The 17,998-nt window shown below is 52.4% G+C and overlaps 2 protein-coding genes across 13 annotated transcripts in view; one reads left to right on the top strand and one right to left on the bottom strand.

Annotated features, from left to right (window-relative positions):
• LOC102444267 (acyl-CoA dehydrogenase family member 11-like) overlaps positions 1 to 1,089 on the bottom strand; it is a 44,445-nt gene extending 43,356 nt beyond the window's left edge. Inside the window, exon 1 of the mRNA XM_075917032.2 lies at positions 954 to 1,089. The gene's annotated coding sequence lies outside the window, so the exon portion shown is untranslated. The remainder of the gene's footprint in view (positions 1 to 953) is intronic.
• Positions 1,090 to 1,122: 33 nt separating this feature from the next.
• The window catches only part of HORMAD2 (HORMA domain containing 2), a 58,312-nt gene continuing 41,436 nt past the window's right edge, over positions 1,123 to 17,998 (top strand). For 2 of the 12 annotated variants that reach the window (XR_016348372.1, XR_016348371.1), the window contains exons 1-5: positions 2,653 to 2,850; positions 6,326 to 6,414; positions 8,499 to 8,643; positions 10,675 to 10,738; positions 14,426 to 14,462. Coding sequence is in view for 3 of the 12 variants with exons in the window: in XM_089775305.1 (XP_089631431.1) it covers positions 6,364 to 6,414; positions 8,499 to 8,643; positions 10,675 to 10,738; positions 14,426 to 14,462 (297 nt within the window). In the remaining 9 variants the exon portion in view is untranslated. Of the gene's footprint in view, positions 1,261 to 2,652; positions 2,851 to 3,417; positions 4,035 to 5,037; positions 5,060 to 6,325; positions 6,517 to 8,498; positions 8,644 to 10,674; positions 10,739 to 14,425; positions 14,463 to 17,998 lie in introns of those variants that run through there. The other 10 variants (XR_016348377.1, XM_089775305.1, XR_016348378.1 and 7 more) reach the window with 8 other exon arrangements.

Genomic DNA, 17,998 nt, shown 5'->3' with positions numbered 1-17,998 from the left:
CGCCCAAACCCTGTAGTCTAGACGTACCCTATCTGTCGACAAAACGTCTGTCGACCAAACCCTGTAGTATAGACGTACCCTATCTGTTGACAAAACGTCTGTCGACCAAACCCTGTAGTCTAGACGTACCCTATCTGTCGACAAAACGTCCGTCGACCAAACCCTGTAGTCTAGACGTACCCTATCTGTCGACAAAACGTCTGTCGACCAAACCTTGTAGTCTAGACGTACCCTATCTGTCGACAAAACTTCTGTCGACCAAACCCTGTAGTCTAGACGTACCCTATCTGTCGACAAAATGTCTGTCGACCAAACCCTGTCGTCTAGACGTACCCTATCTGTCGACAAAACGTCTGTCGACCAAACCCTGTAGTCTAGACGTACCCTAAGTGGGGAGAGGATAGAAATCGACGAAATCACGGCAGCTATGGAGAAAGTGAAGGAGGAAAAGTTACGTACTTTCGGGGCCGGCCTTAGACTAGCTGCCAGCAACTGGCGTCCTAGGCGAACGGTGCAATCGGTGCCCCCGCCCACCGACTCCAAGGGCAGCTATAGACTGAGGTTTTTAATTCTGTGGCTGGGGGGGTAGGGGGCTAGGGAGAGGGAACGGGGTGCCAATGGGGGAGAGAGTCCCCTGTACCTCCTCCCCGGATTCCCCTCCCAAAGGGAAGCCGACACGTGCCTCTTAGAACATAAGAGCGGCCATATTGGGTCGGACCAAAGGTCCATCTAGCTCTGTATCCCGTCTGCCGACAGCGGCCAACACCAGGTGCCCCAGAAGGGGTGGACCGAAGACAACGATCAAGCGATTTGTCTCCTGCCATCCATCTCCTGCAGCGAGGAGTTCCACTGGTTGGAAAAAACACCCTTTTGTTTGGGTTCAGCCTATTCATTTCATTGGCTGATGCCTGATGCCGCCCCCCCCCCCCCGTGCCGACTCTCCTAGGACTTACCCGTCTCCTGCGCCGCAGGGAAGCCGTGCTCCAGGTAAGGCACCGGAAGGGGAAGTGGCGCCCCACGTCACTTGGCGCCCACTTGGTTTCCCTATGGGTACGGGCCGCCCCTGCGTACTTTTCCCCGGAACGGAAGAACGCGGGGCGATGAAAGGAACGACGCAGGGAGCCAGGGGCGGAGAAAACGAATAGGAGACGGCGCGCTCACGTCGGGGCAGGCGTGGGAAAAAGCGAATACGGAAACGTCAGGGACTTATTCCCACAGCGGAAAAACGAGGGGTCACCCCCTGGAATGAACAGGCAGCAGGTTTCAAACAAACCAGCGGGCGGGGAGCTGTGCATGGGGCCAAGTGGAGGGGGAGAGGGTGGCGGGGCTGTGCATGAGGGGAGGGGGGGGGAGCTCGCGGGGCGGTTCCAGGGTGGGAGGGGGCTGTGCACGGGGCGGGGGGGGGGAGGGGGAGAGGCGGGGGGGGCTCGCGGGGCGGTTCCAGGGTGGGAGGGGGCTGTGCACGGGGCGGGGGGAGGGGGAGAGGCGGGGGGAGGGGGAGGGCGGGGGGCCTCGCGGGGCGGTTCCAGGGTGGGAGGGGGCTGTGCACGGGGCGGGAGGGGGAGAGGCGGGGGGGGCTCGCGGGGCGGTTCCAGGGTGGGAGGGGGCTGTGCACGGGGCGGGGGGGGAGGGGGAGAGGCGGGGGGGGGGCTCGCGGGGCGGTTCCAGGGTGGGAGGGGGCTGTGCACGGGGCGGGGGGGGGAGGGGGAGAGGCGGGGGGGGGCTCGCGGGGCGGTTCCAGGGTGGGAGGGGGCTGTGCACGGGGCGGGGGGGAGGGGGAGGTGCGGGGGGGGCTCGCGGGGCGGTTCCAGGGTGGGAGGGGGCTGTGCACGGGGCGGGGGGGGAGGGGGAGAGGCGGGGGGGGGCTCGCGGGGCGGTTCCAGGGTGGGAGGGGGCTGTGCACGGGGCGGGGGGGGAGGGGGAGGGGCGGGGGGGGGCTCGCGGGGCGGTTCCAGGGTGGGAGGGGGCTGTGCACGGGGCGGGGGGGAGGGGGAGAGGTGGGGCGGGGAGCCGGGGGGGCTGTGCACGAGGGGCGGGGGGGAGGGGGAGGGGCGGGGGCTCGCGGGGCGGGGAGCCGGGGGGGGGGGCTGTGCACGGGGCGGGGGGAGGGGGAGGGGCGGGGGGCTCGCGGGGCGGGGAGCCGGGGGGGGCTGTGCACGGGGGAGGGGCGGGGGGGCTCGCGGGGCGGGGAGCCGGGGGGGCTGTGCACGGGGCGGGGGGGAGGGGGAGGGGCGGGGGGGCTCGCGGGGCGGGGAGCCGGGGGGGGCTGTGCACGGGGGAGGGGCGGGGGGGCTCGCGGGGCGGGGAGCCGGGGGGGCTGTGCACGGGGCGGGGGGGAGGGGGAGGGGCGGGGGGGCTCGCGGGGCGGGGAGCCGGGGGGGGGCTGTGCACGGGGGAGGGGCGGGGGGGCTCGCGGGGCGGGGAGCCGGGGGGGGGCTGTGCACGGGGGAGGGGCGGGGGGGCTCGCGGGGCGGGGAGCCGGGGGGGGGCTGTGCACGGGGGAGGGGCGGGGGGCTCGCGGGGCGGGGAGCCGGGGGGGGGCTGTGCACGGGGGAGGGGCGGGGGGGCTCGCGGGGCGGGGAGCCGGGGGGGCTGTGCACGGGGCGGGGGGGGCTCGCGGGGCGGTGCCAGGGTAGGGGGGGAAGCGGGGGGGCTGTGCACGAGGGGCGGGGGGGGGGCCGGGCGCAGACGCTGCTGCAGGCGGCACGAGCGCGGCGCAGGGCGGGGCCGAGCGGCCGGGCCGGCTCCGGGGGGCGGGGCCCAGAGCAGGGGGCGGGGCGGGGCGCGCGGGCTCTTCTCTCTTCTCTCGCGCGCTTGGTCTGGCGGCGGCGCGAGGCTCCCTGGGCTGAGGTAGCGGCGGGGGGAGGGGCCGGGCCCGTCGAGCCCCCGCGCGCCCCCCCCCCGGGCGGCGTCTCCTCGGCCCCCATTGGCTCCGCCCCTTCCCCCCCGCGGTGTCTCCTCGGCCCCCATTGGCTCCGCCCCCCCCCGCGGTGTCTCCTCGGCCCCCATTGGCTCCGCCCCTTCCCCCCCCGCGGCGTCTCCTCGGCCCCCATTGGCTCCGCCCCTTCCCCCCCCCCCCGCGGCGTCTCCTCGGCCCCCATTGGCTCCGCCCCTTCCCCCCCGCGGTGTCTCCTCGCCCCCATTGGCTCCGCCCCTTCCCCCCCGCGGTGTCTCCTCGGCCCCCATTGGCTCCGCCCCTTCCCCCCCGCGGTGTCTCCTCGGCCCCCATTGGCTCCGCCCCTTCCCCCCCGCGGTGTCTCCTCGCCCCCATTGGCTCCGCCCCTTCCCCCCCCCGCGGTGTCTCCTCAGCCCCCATTGGCTCCGCCCCTTAGGGGCGGTGTCTCCTCCGCTACCCCCTCACACCCCAGCGCCTGGGGGGCCAGGCTAGTAGATTTTCTGCGCTCCAGCCCCACAGTGGGGCAGCCGGGGGGGGGGGGGGGGGGGAGGCTCCCCAGTGGGGTATGAGCCCCAGGGGCCGGATCTGGACAAGCCGGGGGCCTGAGGTCCCCCCCCCCCCCGATTGAAAGCGCTAGTGGCCAGCTTGCCCTCGCTACGTACGTGTTGCCCGGGGGCCACGTTTTATGACCGGGCAGAATCTGGCCCCGTGTCTTCATGCTCCGAGCGACTTTACACACCTCCCCCGCGTCCCGACATTACCAGCGGTACCCAAAAAAGGACACGACTAAGCGTCGACATTCCCAAGCTGTCGGCGTGGCCTGCCTCAGTTTCCCTATCTGGGAACAAGGATTCTCTTCCTTTGGGGAATGGCATGAGCGGGAGTTTCTCGGTGGCTGTGAGAATTTCGACGTGGTTCCGGAGGAAGGATTGGATCCAAACAAATTCAGCCCGGTGTTTCCAGTGGGTCTCTCGTCAAGATCACGTTTTTGCTGTCAGCGTCTTTTCGAAAGCACAACGCCCTTCGGCGTTAAACCGGCCCGCGAGCGATTGGCTCGGCATTTCTGAGCAGCGGCTCTGTTCTGCGCCCCAGCCTGAGGATCGAAACCACCACTGCCGAAGCGACGGAGGGCCAAGTTGTCAGTTGATGTCAATTGGCCTAGTGCCATTGTGGTCTCTGGCCCACAACCATTTCCATCTGTTGTGGGTCCGGCCCTGAATTTTCAGGACGATTCACAGTTTGTTTCTAGAAAGAAATACGTTAAAAAACGCTTTAAAAAGACCATTTAAACACACAGCAACAGAGTCAAAATAACGGGTTCAGCGACCAATTTCGGAGAAAGAGTGGATGGTGAGCAGCTAGCAACTACGTTTAATCAGACTTAGCCATCCACTCTTTCTCCGAAATTGGTCGCTGAACACGATATTTTGACTCTGTTACTGTGCGTTTAGAAAGACTATCTTTTTAAAACATTTGTTTCTAGAAAAAAATGTTAAAAAACGTTTTAAAAAGAATCTTTCTAAACGCACAGTAACAGAGTCAAAATATCGTGTTCAGCGCCCAATTTCGGAGACAGAGTAGATGGCTAAGTACGATTTACAGCGACCAATTTCGGAGACAGAATGGATGGTTAAGAACGATTAAAGGTAGTTGCTAACTGTTAACCATCCACTCTGTCTCCAAAATTGGTTGCTGAACCCGTTATTTTGACTCTGTTGATGTGCGTTTAGAAAGATTGTCTTTTTAAAACGGTTTTTAACATATTTTTTCTAGAAACAAACGTTTTAAAAAGACAGTCTTTCTAAACGCACAGTATCAGAGTCAAAATATCGTGTTCAGCACCCAATTTCGGAGACAGAGTAGATGGCTAAGTACGATTTACAGTGACCAATTTCAGAGACAGAGTGGATGGCTAAGAACGATTAAAGGTAGTTGCTAACTTAACCATCCACTCTGTCTCCGTAATTGGTCTCTGAACACGTTATTTTGACTCTGATACTGTGCGTTTAGAAAGATCATCGTTTTAAAACGTTTTTTAACTTTTTTTTTCTAGAAACAAACATTTTTAAAAGACAGTCTTTCTAAACGCACGGCAACAGAGTCAAAATAACGGGTTCAGCGTCCAATTTCGGAGAAAGAGTGGATGGCTAAATATGATGAACGGTAGTTGCTAACTGTTAACCATCCACTTTTTCTCTGAAATTGGCTGCTGAACATGTTATTTTGACACTTTTGGTGCGCATTTAGAAAGATTGTCTTTTTAAAAAGTTTTTATATATATATATATATATATATATATATATATATATATATTTGGTCTTTTCCCTTCCACGCACACAGTGAAATTGCTGCCCCCCCCCCCCCCCCCCACACACACACACTCTAGGGATGCTGCCCTCCGCCCCAGATCTGGGGCTGATGTCCCTCCGGTTCTGGGGCTGCTGCCCTCCTCCCAACTCCGGGGCTGATGTCTCAAAATTGGTTCCCCAGAGCCCCAATTGGACCCCGAGAACCCTAGCTGAGCCACTAATTAGCTTTTAGTAGCGCCTGATTATAGGCATTTGCTGGACTCTTCTGTTAAGCGTGTCACATAAACTGCAACGACAAGATCCTTTCCCTATGATAACAAAAAAAGTACTAGCTATGTTAATTTCTTCAAGTAATATATAAGGGTATGTCTAGACTTCATGGAGCCGTCGACAGAGCCATGTAGATGAGGTTTCTAGACATAGGGAAATGAAGTGGCGTTTTAAATAATCGCCGCTTCATTTACATCAAAATGGCTGCCGCGCTGTGTCGATCAGCTGTTTGGCGGCACAGCGCGGTAGTCTGGACACTCCACAGTCGACAAGAGAAGCCCTTGTTGACTGCCCCGTTATGCCTCGTGGAATGAGGTTTACCAGGACGGTCGACCGCAGAGCGCTGTGCCGCCAAACAGCTGATCGGCACATCACAGTGGCCATTTTGATGTAAATGAAGCGGCGATTATTTAACTCGCCGCTTCATTTCCCTTTTTCGAGTACACTAATCTGCATGGCTCCGTCGACGGAGCCATGTAGTTTAGACGTACCCTGCGAGAAAAGTATTTCCAATAAAATATGCTATGTTAATGTCATTGACATAATTCATTCATCACACCTTTTGCTGTATTTTCCCCGGACGCTGGGTATTTCTGCTAGTAATTACTAAAATAAACGATGTCTAACATCCCTCACCTTGCTTTAGGGTAGGAGAAGAAGAAGCTGCCTGCCTTTGATGGTCCTACCTCTTACTGTTTAGGATCAGGGCAGGGACTCCAGACTGTGGCACAGTAGCGTTGACCCGATCCTATTTAGCTGTCCTAGCAAGACTCTAGTGCGTGTGCGCAGCACGGAGAGAGGTTCCAGGAATTCTGCATTTGCCACATGGCTAACGTCCCTGTCTCCGCAGGCTCCAGTTCCATCTTGAAGGAGGCACTTTGAGATACAATGGCCACGGCTCAGCGCTCGCACACTGGGAAGAAGCAGAAAACCGCCAAGGTACAGAACACAAGACTTCACGTTCCTGATCAACAGGCCGAGCAGCAGAGTTGTTGACTCACATCCCACGACTTGAACTCGAGTCCGACTTCAGTCGCCTAGGTGACTCGACTCAAGACGCGACTCGGGTTCATTGTTTGTGACTTGAGACTCGACTTGAGACTTGTCGATTTTCTTAAATCGACTTGGTGAAAACATTGTTCGAAAACCCCGATATTGATGGCTTGGACAAAAGTGACTTGACATTTTTAAAATTAAGACTTGAAACTCGACTTGGGACTTGACTCGAAAGTGACTTTAGGGTCTCGAGACTCGACTTGAGACTTGAACAGCAGTGACTTGAGACTCGACTTGCAACTTGACTTGAAAGTGACTTTAGGGACTCGAGACTCGACTTGAGATTTGTCAATATTGTTAAATCGACTCGGTGAAAAAATTGTCCAAAAATGCCGATATTGATGGCTTCTACAAAAGTGATGTGACATTTTTAAAATTAAGACTTGAAACTCGACTTGGGACTTGACTCGAAAGTGACTTTAGGGTCTCATGACTCGACCTGAGACTTGAATGGTAGTGACTTGAGACTCGACTTGCAACTTGACTTGAAAGTGACTTTAAGGACTCGAGACTTGACTTGAGAGTTGAACGGTAGTGACTTGAGACTCGACTTGCAACTTGACTCGAAAGCGACTTTAGGGTCTCAAGACTCGACTTGAGACTTGAACGGTAGTGACTTGAGACTCGACTTGCAACTTGACTCGAAAGTGACTTTAGGGACTCGAGACTCGACTTGAGACTTGTAAATTTTGTTAAATCGACTCGGTGAAAAAATTGTCCAAAAATGCCGATAATGATGGCTTCTACAAAAGTGACGTAACATTTTTAAAATTAAGACTTGAAACTCGACTAAGTGACTTTAGGGTCTCAAGACTCGACTTGAGACTTGAACGGTAGTGACTTGAGACTCGACTTGGACTTGACAATGACGACTTGAAGACAACACTGCCGAGCAGTACTTAGTCGTGCAGCGCTGGAAACCCGATGTTGATTATCTTTCCCGTTCCTCGTTCCCAGAGCAAGAACATACACAGAGTCCTAGGAATGGAAAACTATAGGAGCACTTTGCGCTGACTAACCAAAACTCCACTTTCTTCTAGAAACCAGACCTGCGTGCAACCTCAGGCACAGCCGAAAGCAAGGAAAAAAGGCAGTTCAGTTCTGTCTTTATGTGACAGGGATGCATTGTAGAGGTCGATAAAATCATGACTGGTGTGGAAAAAGTGAAGAAAGAAACGTTATTTAGTTATTCCCACAATACAAGAACCGGGGTCACCAAAAGAAATGAACAGGCAGCAGATTTCAAACAAACCAAAAGAAGTTTTTCTTCACTCAGCGCACAGCCAACCTGTGGAACTCCTCGCTAGAGGATGTGCTGATGGCCAGGACTTCGCCTCCATAGAATCATAGAATACTAGGACTGGAAGGGACCTCGAGAGGTCATCGAGTCCAGTCCCATGTCCCCATGGCAGGACCAAATACTGTCTAGACCATCCCTGATAGACATTTATCTAACCTACTCTTAAATATCTCCACAACCTCCCTGGGCAATTTATTCCAGCGTTTAACCACGCTAACAGTTAGGAACCTTTTCCTAATGTCCAACCTCAACCTTCCTTGCTGCAGTTTAAACCCATTGCTTCTTGTTCTATCCTCAGAGGCCAGGAAGAACAAGTTTTCTCCCTCCTCCTTATGACACCCTTTTAGATACCTGAAAACGGCTCTCATGTCCCCTCTCAATCTTCACTTTTCCAAACTGAACAAACCCAATTCTTTCAGCCTTCCTTCATAGGTCATGTTCTCTAGACCTTTCACCATTCTTGTTGCTCTATCTAGCTCTTTTTAGAGTCCTGGTCTTAACAACATCCTCTGGCGAGGAGTTCCACAGGTTGACTGTGCTGAGTAAAGAAAAACTTCCTTTGGTTTCTTTCAAACCTGCTGCCTACGCACTATGGAGACCAGCAGAAAGGATAAAAGGACCCTAATTTGCTCCCGCTAAACTTTTTTTGCCTCTGTCTTTTTTCCAGGAGTCGCTGTTGTTTCCCCCGAAAATTGCCACGGAGCAGCAGTCTCTGGTGCTGGTGAAAAGGCTTCTGGCCGTCTCAGTCTCCTGTATAACCTACCTAAGAGGGCTTTTTCCAGAGAGCTCGTATGGCACTCGCTATCTAGACGGTAATGTTTCCAGTGCCTGCTACTTTCACGTTCTTGTGCATTATATTTGTCTGGCATAAATCAGTCCAAGTCTGTGCGCATATTGGCCAGTTCAGTCTTTTGCTGGAAGATTGCTGACAGGCTGTGTCTACACTGGGCCACTTATTCCGGAAAAGCAGCCGCTTTTCCGGAATAAGCTGCGAGCTGTCTACACTGGCCCCTTGAATTTCTGGAAAAGCAGTGACGATTTACTGTAAGAAATCAGCTGTTTTTCCGGAAAAACTATGCTGCTCCCGCTCGGGCAAAAGTCCTTTTTCCGGAAAACTGTTCTGGAAAAGGGCCAGCGTAGACAGCACAGTAGTCTTTTCCGGAAAAAAGCCCTGATGGCGAAAATGACGATCGGGGCTTGTTTCCGGAAAAGCGCGTCTACATTGGCCACAGACGCTTTTGCGGAAAAAGGGCTTTTCCGGAAAAGCATTCTGCCAATGTAGAGACGCGTTTCCGGAAATACTTATAACGGAAAAACTGTTCCGTTTTAAGCATTTCCGGAAAAGGGTGCCAGTGTAGACGTAGCCACAGTGTCTAACTCCTATTGCCAACGATGGGTGAAATCAATGGGATCCCCTTTACCCCAACCATTGTTGGGTTTTTTTGCTCAACAAAAAATCCTCGGTGTTCTGAGGCATCAAAAAAATTATTGTTTGGTGTTCCTCAGTCTTAAAAAGTTTAAGAAACACGGATGCAGCCGTCAGCTGGGTTTTTTGGAATGTTTGTTTTGTTTTCCGCTTGCATTCATGATCGCCAATCACAAGCATGCCGAAACCTTGTGTGAGACCCCCCCCAAAAAAATCGCGAACCCAGCATAAAAATCATTCGATTTTGAAAAACAATAAAAGTCGAGGGGCATTGTGTCAGGGCTGACCGCCAGTTACCCCTGCTTACTTATCGCAGACAGTTGGGTAGAGCCAGTGATGAGCCGGTTTTAATCGGTGATGAGCTGGATATAGGTCTCCTTAGCAACATAAACGAGTTTTGAGATAATTAGGCTCACTGTCATACTACAGCCGGTCTCCGACTTACAACTACCTCCACTCACGACCATCCACACTTATAACCAAAGCAGTCATAGATGCGGTCCTCGTATTACAAACGCGATCTGCGCTTATGAACAGCGCGGTCGCCATGTAACTCAATGGGATCCGAGTTACGAACACTTCTAGTTACGACCAGGTGTTTAGTCCGTAACTCGTTAGTAACTCCAGGACTGGCTGTATCTGATTCACATTCCTAACCTCCATGAATCTATCTAGCTCTTTCTTGAGTCCTGGTCTTAACAACATCCTCTGGCAAGGAGTTCCACAGGTTGTCTGCTGAGTAAAGAAAAACTTCCCTTTGTTTCTTTTAAACCTACTGCCTACACACTATGGAGACCAACAGAAAGGGTAAAAGGACCCTACTTTGCTCCCACTTTCGAAAAAAGGCCACTTTTTTCGAAAAAAAACCCCTGTAGTCTAAGACACAGCCCCGGTGGTGACTCCCTCCAGCTGAAATGCGAGATCGCGTCCATTCAGTGTGGATGCTCTCTTTCGAAAAAGCAGATCGCTTCTGCAGTGTGGACGCTCTCTTTCAAAAGAAGATTTTTCGGAAGCTCTCTTCCGGAAAAGCTTCTTCTGAAAGAAGTCTGCAGTGGGCAGACTTGAAAGCTGCTGGTGGGAAGTACGAGAAGAAACGGAGAAAGGGGATCAAGAGGAAGGAAGACGACAGAAAGACTAACACGGCATTTCTCAGAGGCTAAACGAAGTCACGCTCAATCAAGCCATCACTCTCGGGCTTTCTCTTAGAAGCGGAAAGTTCGGCACAAATCTTTGGCATTGTAAATTTCGGCGGGGCGTCTGTGTCAGCTCTCCTGGGATGCTGTTAAAACCAATTTTCCAGCTCAGGAAGTGGATCCGGATAAAATACTTCTTCATACAACCACCACTGACTCGGCTTCTGGGTTTGCCCAGTGGCTCCGGTACGTTTTGTAACGATCTGCTCGCTCTTGTTTTGCAGACCTCTGTCTGAAAATCCTTCGGGAAGATAAGAGCTGCCTAGGGTCACTGCAGATCGTCAAGTGGTAAGTAACGGCAGGGCTTGCCTGCGTGAGCCGTTAGATCACGACCAGAGATGTAGCGAGGGTGTTATGCGCCTGGGGGCAAAGACAAAATTTGTACCCCCCTCCGCTGCCCCGATCCTGGCACACAGCTGAGCCCAGCCGTGGGAGAAACGGGGGAACTTTTACCACATCTTTCCCCGCCCCCTCCAGTTTGGGGCTGGGCCCCCGCATACACTAACCCCCCGCAGGGGCGGCCCATGACTATAGGCCGACTTGGCCATCGCCGAGGGTGTTGCTTTCAACGGCGCCCGATGATAACGTCACGGGGTGCCCGATGATGACGTCACGGGGTGCCCGATGATGACGTCGCCTCATTGACGGCCGTGTAGGTGGGGGCGCCGATCGCACATTCTGCCTAGGGCACCAGCTGCCGCAGCCCGCCTCGGGCCGCTCCTGACCCCCCAGTGGAGATGGAGGAGGGTCGGGCTGGAGGCAGAGAGGTGGGGAGGAGGCTCCAGCCACCGGTGGCGGGCGGAGGAGGAGCAAGCGAGGTGGGGGATGACAGGAGGAGAGGGACTAAATTGGCACCCCCCCTGCATGGCACCCGGGGGCAACTGCCCCCCTCACCACACCACTGACCACAACAAGCCGGGGTATCTCCTGACAACAAGGGAGGCCTTCTGACTCATTTTGAGAAAGTAGGATGATCGGCTAGTTATCTGTCCATGGACGCAAGAAGCCTGGGTTCGGGATGTGACTGTCTAGTCAATATCCGATAAGCAAATGCTTATCGGGTAGTCAACAGGATAGTCAATTAGTTGCTCCCCTCCCCCTTGCTGCCTCTGGGTACATCTAGACTACAGGCTTTTGTCGACAGAAGTTTTGTCGAAAGCTACTGTCGACAAAGCTTCTGTCGACAAAGAGCGTCTAGACTACATCCAGTTCTGTCGACAAAGCAAGCCGCTTTGTTGACATGACAGTGTAGTCGCAAAGGACAGTGCAGATGCAAGAACTCTGTCGACAAAAGGCGTTATTCCTCGTAGAATGAGGTTTACCGTCGTCGACAAAACTGCCAGGTTCTATCAACAGAAGTTGTTCTTGCAAAACTTCTGTTGACAAAAGCCCGTAGATGCAAAGGACAGTGTAGATGCAATAACACCTTCTGTCGATAGAACTCTGTCGCCAAAAGGCGTTGTTCCTCGTAGAATGAGGTTTACCGCCGTCGACAAAACTGCTGAGTTCTTTTTTGTCGACAGAGTTCTTTCAACAGAAGGGCTGTGTCTAGACTGGCATGATGTTCCGCAAATGCTTTTAACGGAAAAGTTTTTCCGTTAAAAGCATTTACGGAAAAGAGCATCTAGTTTGGCACGGACGCTTTTCCGCAAAAGCACTTTTTGCGGAAAAGCGTCCGGGCCAATCTAGACACGGTTTTGCGCAAGAAAGCCCCGATCGCCATTTTCACGATCAGGGCTTTTTTGCACAAAACAATACCACGTTGTCCACACTGGCCCTCTTGTGCAAAAGCATTTGTGCAAGAGGGCTTTTGCCTGAACGGGACCAGCATTATATTTCTGCAAGAACACTGACAATCTTAAATGAGATCGTCAGTGTTCTTGCGGAAATTCAAGCGGACAGTGTAGACAGCTGGCAAGTTTGCGGAAAAACTTGCCAGTCTAGACGCAGCCAAGGCGTTATTGCATCTACACTGTCCTTTGCGTCTACACTCTCATGTCGACAAAGCGGCTTGCTTTGTCGACAGAACTGGATGTAGTCTAGACGCTCTTTGTCAACAGTATCTGTCGACAAAGCCTCTGTCACTAAAAGCCTGTAGTCTGGACGTACCCTATGATTCTATGATTCTAAGTCCATGAAAGCAGCCTTTCACCTGCGATCGCGCCACAGCCCCACCAGTGGGCGCTTTGCTTCCAGAGCCGGAATCGGTGTTCCGTGTTGTCGGCATGCCCGACCATTGTGAGCATGCGCCCATCGCTCCGTTCAGTAGGTCCTCCTCGGTCTCCTGAAAAGTCATACGGCAGGTTCTTAAGGAATCCGTTCTGAAACATGTCGGGGACTGAAAGGGGATCGGGAACAGTCAACATGGATTCACCAAACTTGACCAAACTTGTCTTCTATGAGGAGATAACTGGCTCTGTGGATATGGGGAAAGCAGTGGACTTGATAGATCTTGACTTCAGCAAAGCTTTTGATAGTGTTCTACAGCACTCTTGCCGGAAAGTTGAAGACGTTTGAGTGAATGGATAGAAAGCTGGCGAAGTTGTCCAGCTCAACGGACAGTGATTAATGGCTCGGTGTCTAATTGGCAGCTGGTATAACGCGGCGTTCCCCAGGGTCGGTCTTGTACAACATCTTCATTAATGATCTGAATGAGGGGTTGGATTGCACCCTCAGCAAGTTTGTGGATGACACTAAGCTAGGGGGAGAGGTAGATACGTTGGAGGGCAAGGATCAGGTTGGACACATTGGAGGATTGGGCCAAAAGAAATCCGATGAGGTTCAACAAGGACAAGTGCAGAATCCTGCCCTTGGGATGGTAGACTCCCAAGCATTGTTACAGGCTGGTGGCAGACTGGCTGAGCGGTAGCTCTGCAGAAAAGGACTTGCGGATGACAGTTCAGGAGACGCTGGTGTGAGTCAGCAGTGTGTTCTTGTTGCCAGGAAGGCTAACGGCATTTTGAGTGTGCACGAGGACGAGCATTGCCAGCAAAGCAAGGGAAGTGATTCTATTCAGTACTGGTGAGGTCACTTTCAGAGCACTGTATCCAATTCTGGGCCCCCCACTACAGAAAGGAGGAGGACAAATTAGAGAGAGTCCAGTAGAGAGCACTAAAAACGTAGCATACAACCTACGAGGGATTTGGCTTATTTGAGCTGCAGAAGAGAAGAGTGAGGGGGGATTTGAGAGCAGCCTTCAACTCCCCGAAGCGGGGATCCAAAGAGGATGGAGAGAGGCTGTTCTCAGTGGTGACAGATGGCAGAACAAAAAGCAACGGTCTCAAGTTGCAAGGGTGGAGGTCTAGGTGGGGTATTAGGAAAAACGATTTCCCGAGGAGGGCGGGGAAGCGCTGCGATGGGTTCCCTATGGAGGAGGTAGCATCTCCATCCCTAAGGGTGTGTCTAGACTACCTGCCTCCGTCGACAGAGGCATGTAGATTAGACAGATCGGCAGAGGGAAATGAAGCTGCAATTAAAATAATCACGGCTTCATTTAAATTTAAATGGCTGGCCCGCTCTGCCGATCAGCTGTTTGCCGGCAGGTCGGGGCAGTCTGGACGCGCCGCGGTCGACAAGGAAGCCTTTGTCAACTGGCGCAGGTATGCCTCGTGAAACCAGGTTTACCTGCGCCGATCAACCGCAGCACATCAACCGCGGCACATCCAGACTGCCCCGATCTGCCGACAAACAGCTGATCGGCAGAGCAGAGCAGCCATTTAAATTTAAATGAAGCCGCAATTATTTTAATCGCGGCTTCATTTCCCTTTTTCAAATAAACTAATCTACATGTGCATGTCGTTTAGACATACCCAATAGGTTTTGAAGGCCTGGCTTGACCATATCCTGGCTGGGATGAGTGAGTTGGGGTTGGTCCTACTTGGACAGAGTGATTGGATTTGGTGATATGAAGAGGAGAAAAGACCTTTAATTGCTCCTAGCCTGCACGACTATTTACTGACGTGTCTTTCCTGGCAGGATTCAGGGCTGTTTTGATGCTTTGGAAAAGAGCTATGTAAGTTTTTTCTTGATATTTTGCTACTATAATGTTTATTCACAAACAGCGGGCAAAACTCTGCTGCCGTTTTCCATGTGCCACTCTGCTATATAGTCGCCAGCGATCCCGGTGCAAACAGAACTGCCGGTGCAACGTTTTAAGCACAATTCCGCCCCTATTTAGGTCCTTTTCTTTCTTTTTTTCCAATTACACGACTGGAGTACCTGATTTCTGAATAAATGCACATTTTTTAAGTCACCCCAGCCAATGTTCCCTCTATTTTTTTCCAGCTGCGTGCGGGATAAATTTTATGATATGCACCGAGGCAGGTGTGGATGTGCACCACCAATAAAAACCCATGCTGCCAGCTGTAGGTGCTGTGGACTCTCTGCTGGGCATTTGACTCTCTCCTGGGTGACTGCCCACGCGCAATTTACAGGGATCACTGGTCTCGGTCCTCACTCAATCAATCAGCAGAAAAATCTGACCTGAATATGCAAAATTCTGGTTGCTCTTTCTGAGTCAGCATTGTTCATCAGACGAACTGGTTTCTACAGCAGAACGATTCTTCCTTCCGTCAGATTCTTGTCGATATCCGCCCGGTGGATCAGATTACACGCCCGTGTCGATTCTGCTGTGGTTGTAGAGGAGATGTGATAAAAAGTTCTGCACTCAAAACCACTTGCTTCCTGACAATTCAGACAGTCAGCTTTAAATTGATAATGGTCAAACCCTCATGCTTCAGCACTGAAAGCAACTTTGAACGGACAGGGGTTAGGAAAACATTGCCGTTATTCCGTATTTATTCACTTCCCCGTTTTTTCACATTCCTCTGAAGCATCTGGTGCTTGTCAGGGTCAAGGGGTATGTCTACACGACAGCGTTATTTTGAAATAGCTAATTTCGAAATAGTTATTTCGAAATATCTTACAGCCGCTCCCCGAGTTGCGAACGGTTGAATTACAACTGTTTGCATTTACGACCAAAGCACCCATGGAGCGGTCGTAAAGGCGGTACCCAAGTTACGAACGCAACCCACGCTTATATACAGCGCGGTCGCTATGTAACTCAGTGGGGTCCGAGTTACAACCAGATGGAGTTACAGCCACATGTTTGGACTGTAACTCGTTCGTAACTTGGGGAGAGGCTGTATTTCGAAATAACGCGTCTATTTTGGCCTTAGAAAAGGTTCAGAAAAGGGTGACTAAAATGATTCAGGGTTTGGAACGGGTCCCATGTGAGGAGAGGTTAAAGCGACTGGGACTTTTCAGTTTAGAAAATAGGAGACTGAGGGGGGATAGGATAGAGGTCTATAAAATCATGAGTGGTGTGGAGAGGGTGAATAAAGAAAAGTTCTTTATTAGTTCCCATAATAGAAGAACTAGAGGATACCAAATGAAATTAATGGGTAGCAGGTTTAAAAGTAATAAAAGAAAGTTCTTCTTCACACAGCGCATAGTCAACCTGTGGAACTCCTCGCCGGAGGAGGCTGTGAAGGCTAGGACTATAACAGAGTTTAAAGAGAAGCTGGATAATTTCATGGAGGTTAGGTCCATAAAAGGCTATTAGCCAGGAGATAGAAATGGTGTCCCTGGCCTCTGTTTGTCAGAGGCTGGATATGGATGGCAGGAGACAAATCGCTTGATCATTGTCTTCGGTCCACCCTCTCTGGGGCTTCTGGTGCTGGTCACTGTCGGCTACTGGGCTAGATGGACCTTTGGGTCTGACCCAGTCCGGCCGTTCTTATGTCTACACACTAAATGCTTTTTGCTATTTCGAAATAGTGCGTCCACACTGCTTGGATGCTGAATCGCATTTACCTTGTGGCCAGGGCAGCCAGCACGGCACCCTGGGAAGGACTGGAGGCCCCCTATTTCGAAATAAGCGACTCCACAGCACTTATTTCGACATAGCAATTTCAAAATTGCCGCTATTCCTCGTGGAATGAGGTCTACCAATTTCGAAATAAGCCCTCTGCTATTTCGAATTAATTTCGAAATTGCAGTTGGCTTGTGTAGCTGCTAGGAAAGTTATTTCGAAATAACTTTGCTGTGGAGACATACAAGGAGAGGGGAATAGGCCCGATAGATCCTTGGCTTGATCTATTAAGTGTAAAAAATGTTTCTCTGACGTCTGGACCCGGACCAAGCAATGTAGACTGTGCCAAAAAAAAAACCCCAAGTAGCTTTAAATAGAATTAATCTGTTCAGAGCAAGCACAGGGCAGTAAGACTGGATGTACAACTTTTGCAAGGGTGGCTAACGTGCGGCTCATCACCGCAGAAAGTGCAGCTCGCAAAGCCTCCCCCGTACCACTACAAAGGGCCTTGTGCTCACCGGCTGCAGGGGAGCCGTCCAGCGCGGCGAAGCAAAAAGGCACCGGCAAGATGTGGCCAAAAAACCAAACCAGATTTTTCATTTAAAGGGGCAACTTCTTTTTTTTTTTCTCACCAACTTTTTTCCCTTGGCTCTTTGTGCTATGTCCACCATTATTTTGGCTCGTTACCTGTAACGGGTTGGCCACCCCTGAACTATTGCATAGCGAGAGCCTTCCCAAAGGCAAAGTCCATTCACGTCAATGTCATGCTCATCGGATTTTTTTTCAATAGTGCATTTCGTGAGTTCGGCTGTTGAAATCGGAACGCTCCCGGGGTTGTCATTGTTGGGGTCTTAATCTACAACGGGATTGTGGGGGCTCAAGGTTATTTTTGCAGGGGCGAGATTGCAGTATAGCTACCCAGTGCTTTTTTTGTGACGGTACGCACCGGTACGGTGTACCATCACCTTTTTTGGTGAGTACGCGCCACTTTTCTCCGGCATAGCCCCCAGCCGGCCCTGGGAGAACTCGTGCCAGACGGAAGCCTGCTCAGGACACGCAGCAATTAAAGGGGCCGCAACCGCATTTCGGCCCTGACCTCCCACGCTTTGTATTTTTTTGCTCGACAAAACCATTGGCAACGCTAGTACCGTCACTTTTTTTTTTTTTTGACAAAAAAAGCACTGTTGCTCCCCATTCCGCTGCTGGCAGGCAGCAGGACGGCCGTCAGAGTAACAGAATGATAGTTGCTGAGCCCAGCTCAGAAGGTAGAGCACCATAACCAGCAGCAAAGACCTAAAGATGGCATAATATGATACTGCTACCCGTCCATGTGCATTGCTGCCCACAGAGTTAGGTCATCAGTCAGCAACCACCATACACGTAAGGCTGATAATACCCCAATTCCCCCCCTAAAATAACCTTGCAACCCCATCCCACAACTCCCTTTTAGGGCAGGACCCCCAATTTGAAAGACCCTGGTCTCCCCCATAAAAATCAGTATCGTACAGGATAAAAGCACACCAGAAACCAGATTTCACAGGGGGGACTAAATTGCATCACCTGTGCCGTGTTTTCCAGGGCATTCAACTTCTGGCTCCTTTGAAAAACGTATCAGAGGGGTCGCCGTGTTAGTCTGAATCTGCATACACAACGAGAAGTCCGGTGACACCTTATAGAGGAACCGAAGTGTTGGAGCATAAGCTTTCGTGGGCAAAGACCCACTTCGTCAGATGCAT

Source organism: Pelodiscus sinensis, chromosome Z (assembly GCF_052426305.1).
Source record: "Pelodiscus sinensis isolate ZL-2025 chromosome Z, ASM5242630v1, whole genome shotgun sequence".
Taxonomy (NCBI): Eukaryota; Metazoa; Chordata; order Testudines; family Trionychidae; genus Pelodiscus; species Pelodiscus sinensis.
Note: the sequence above shows the minus strand (reverse complement) of the source record. Positions and strands in the feature narration are given on the sequence as shown.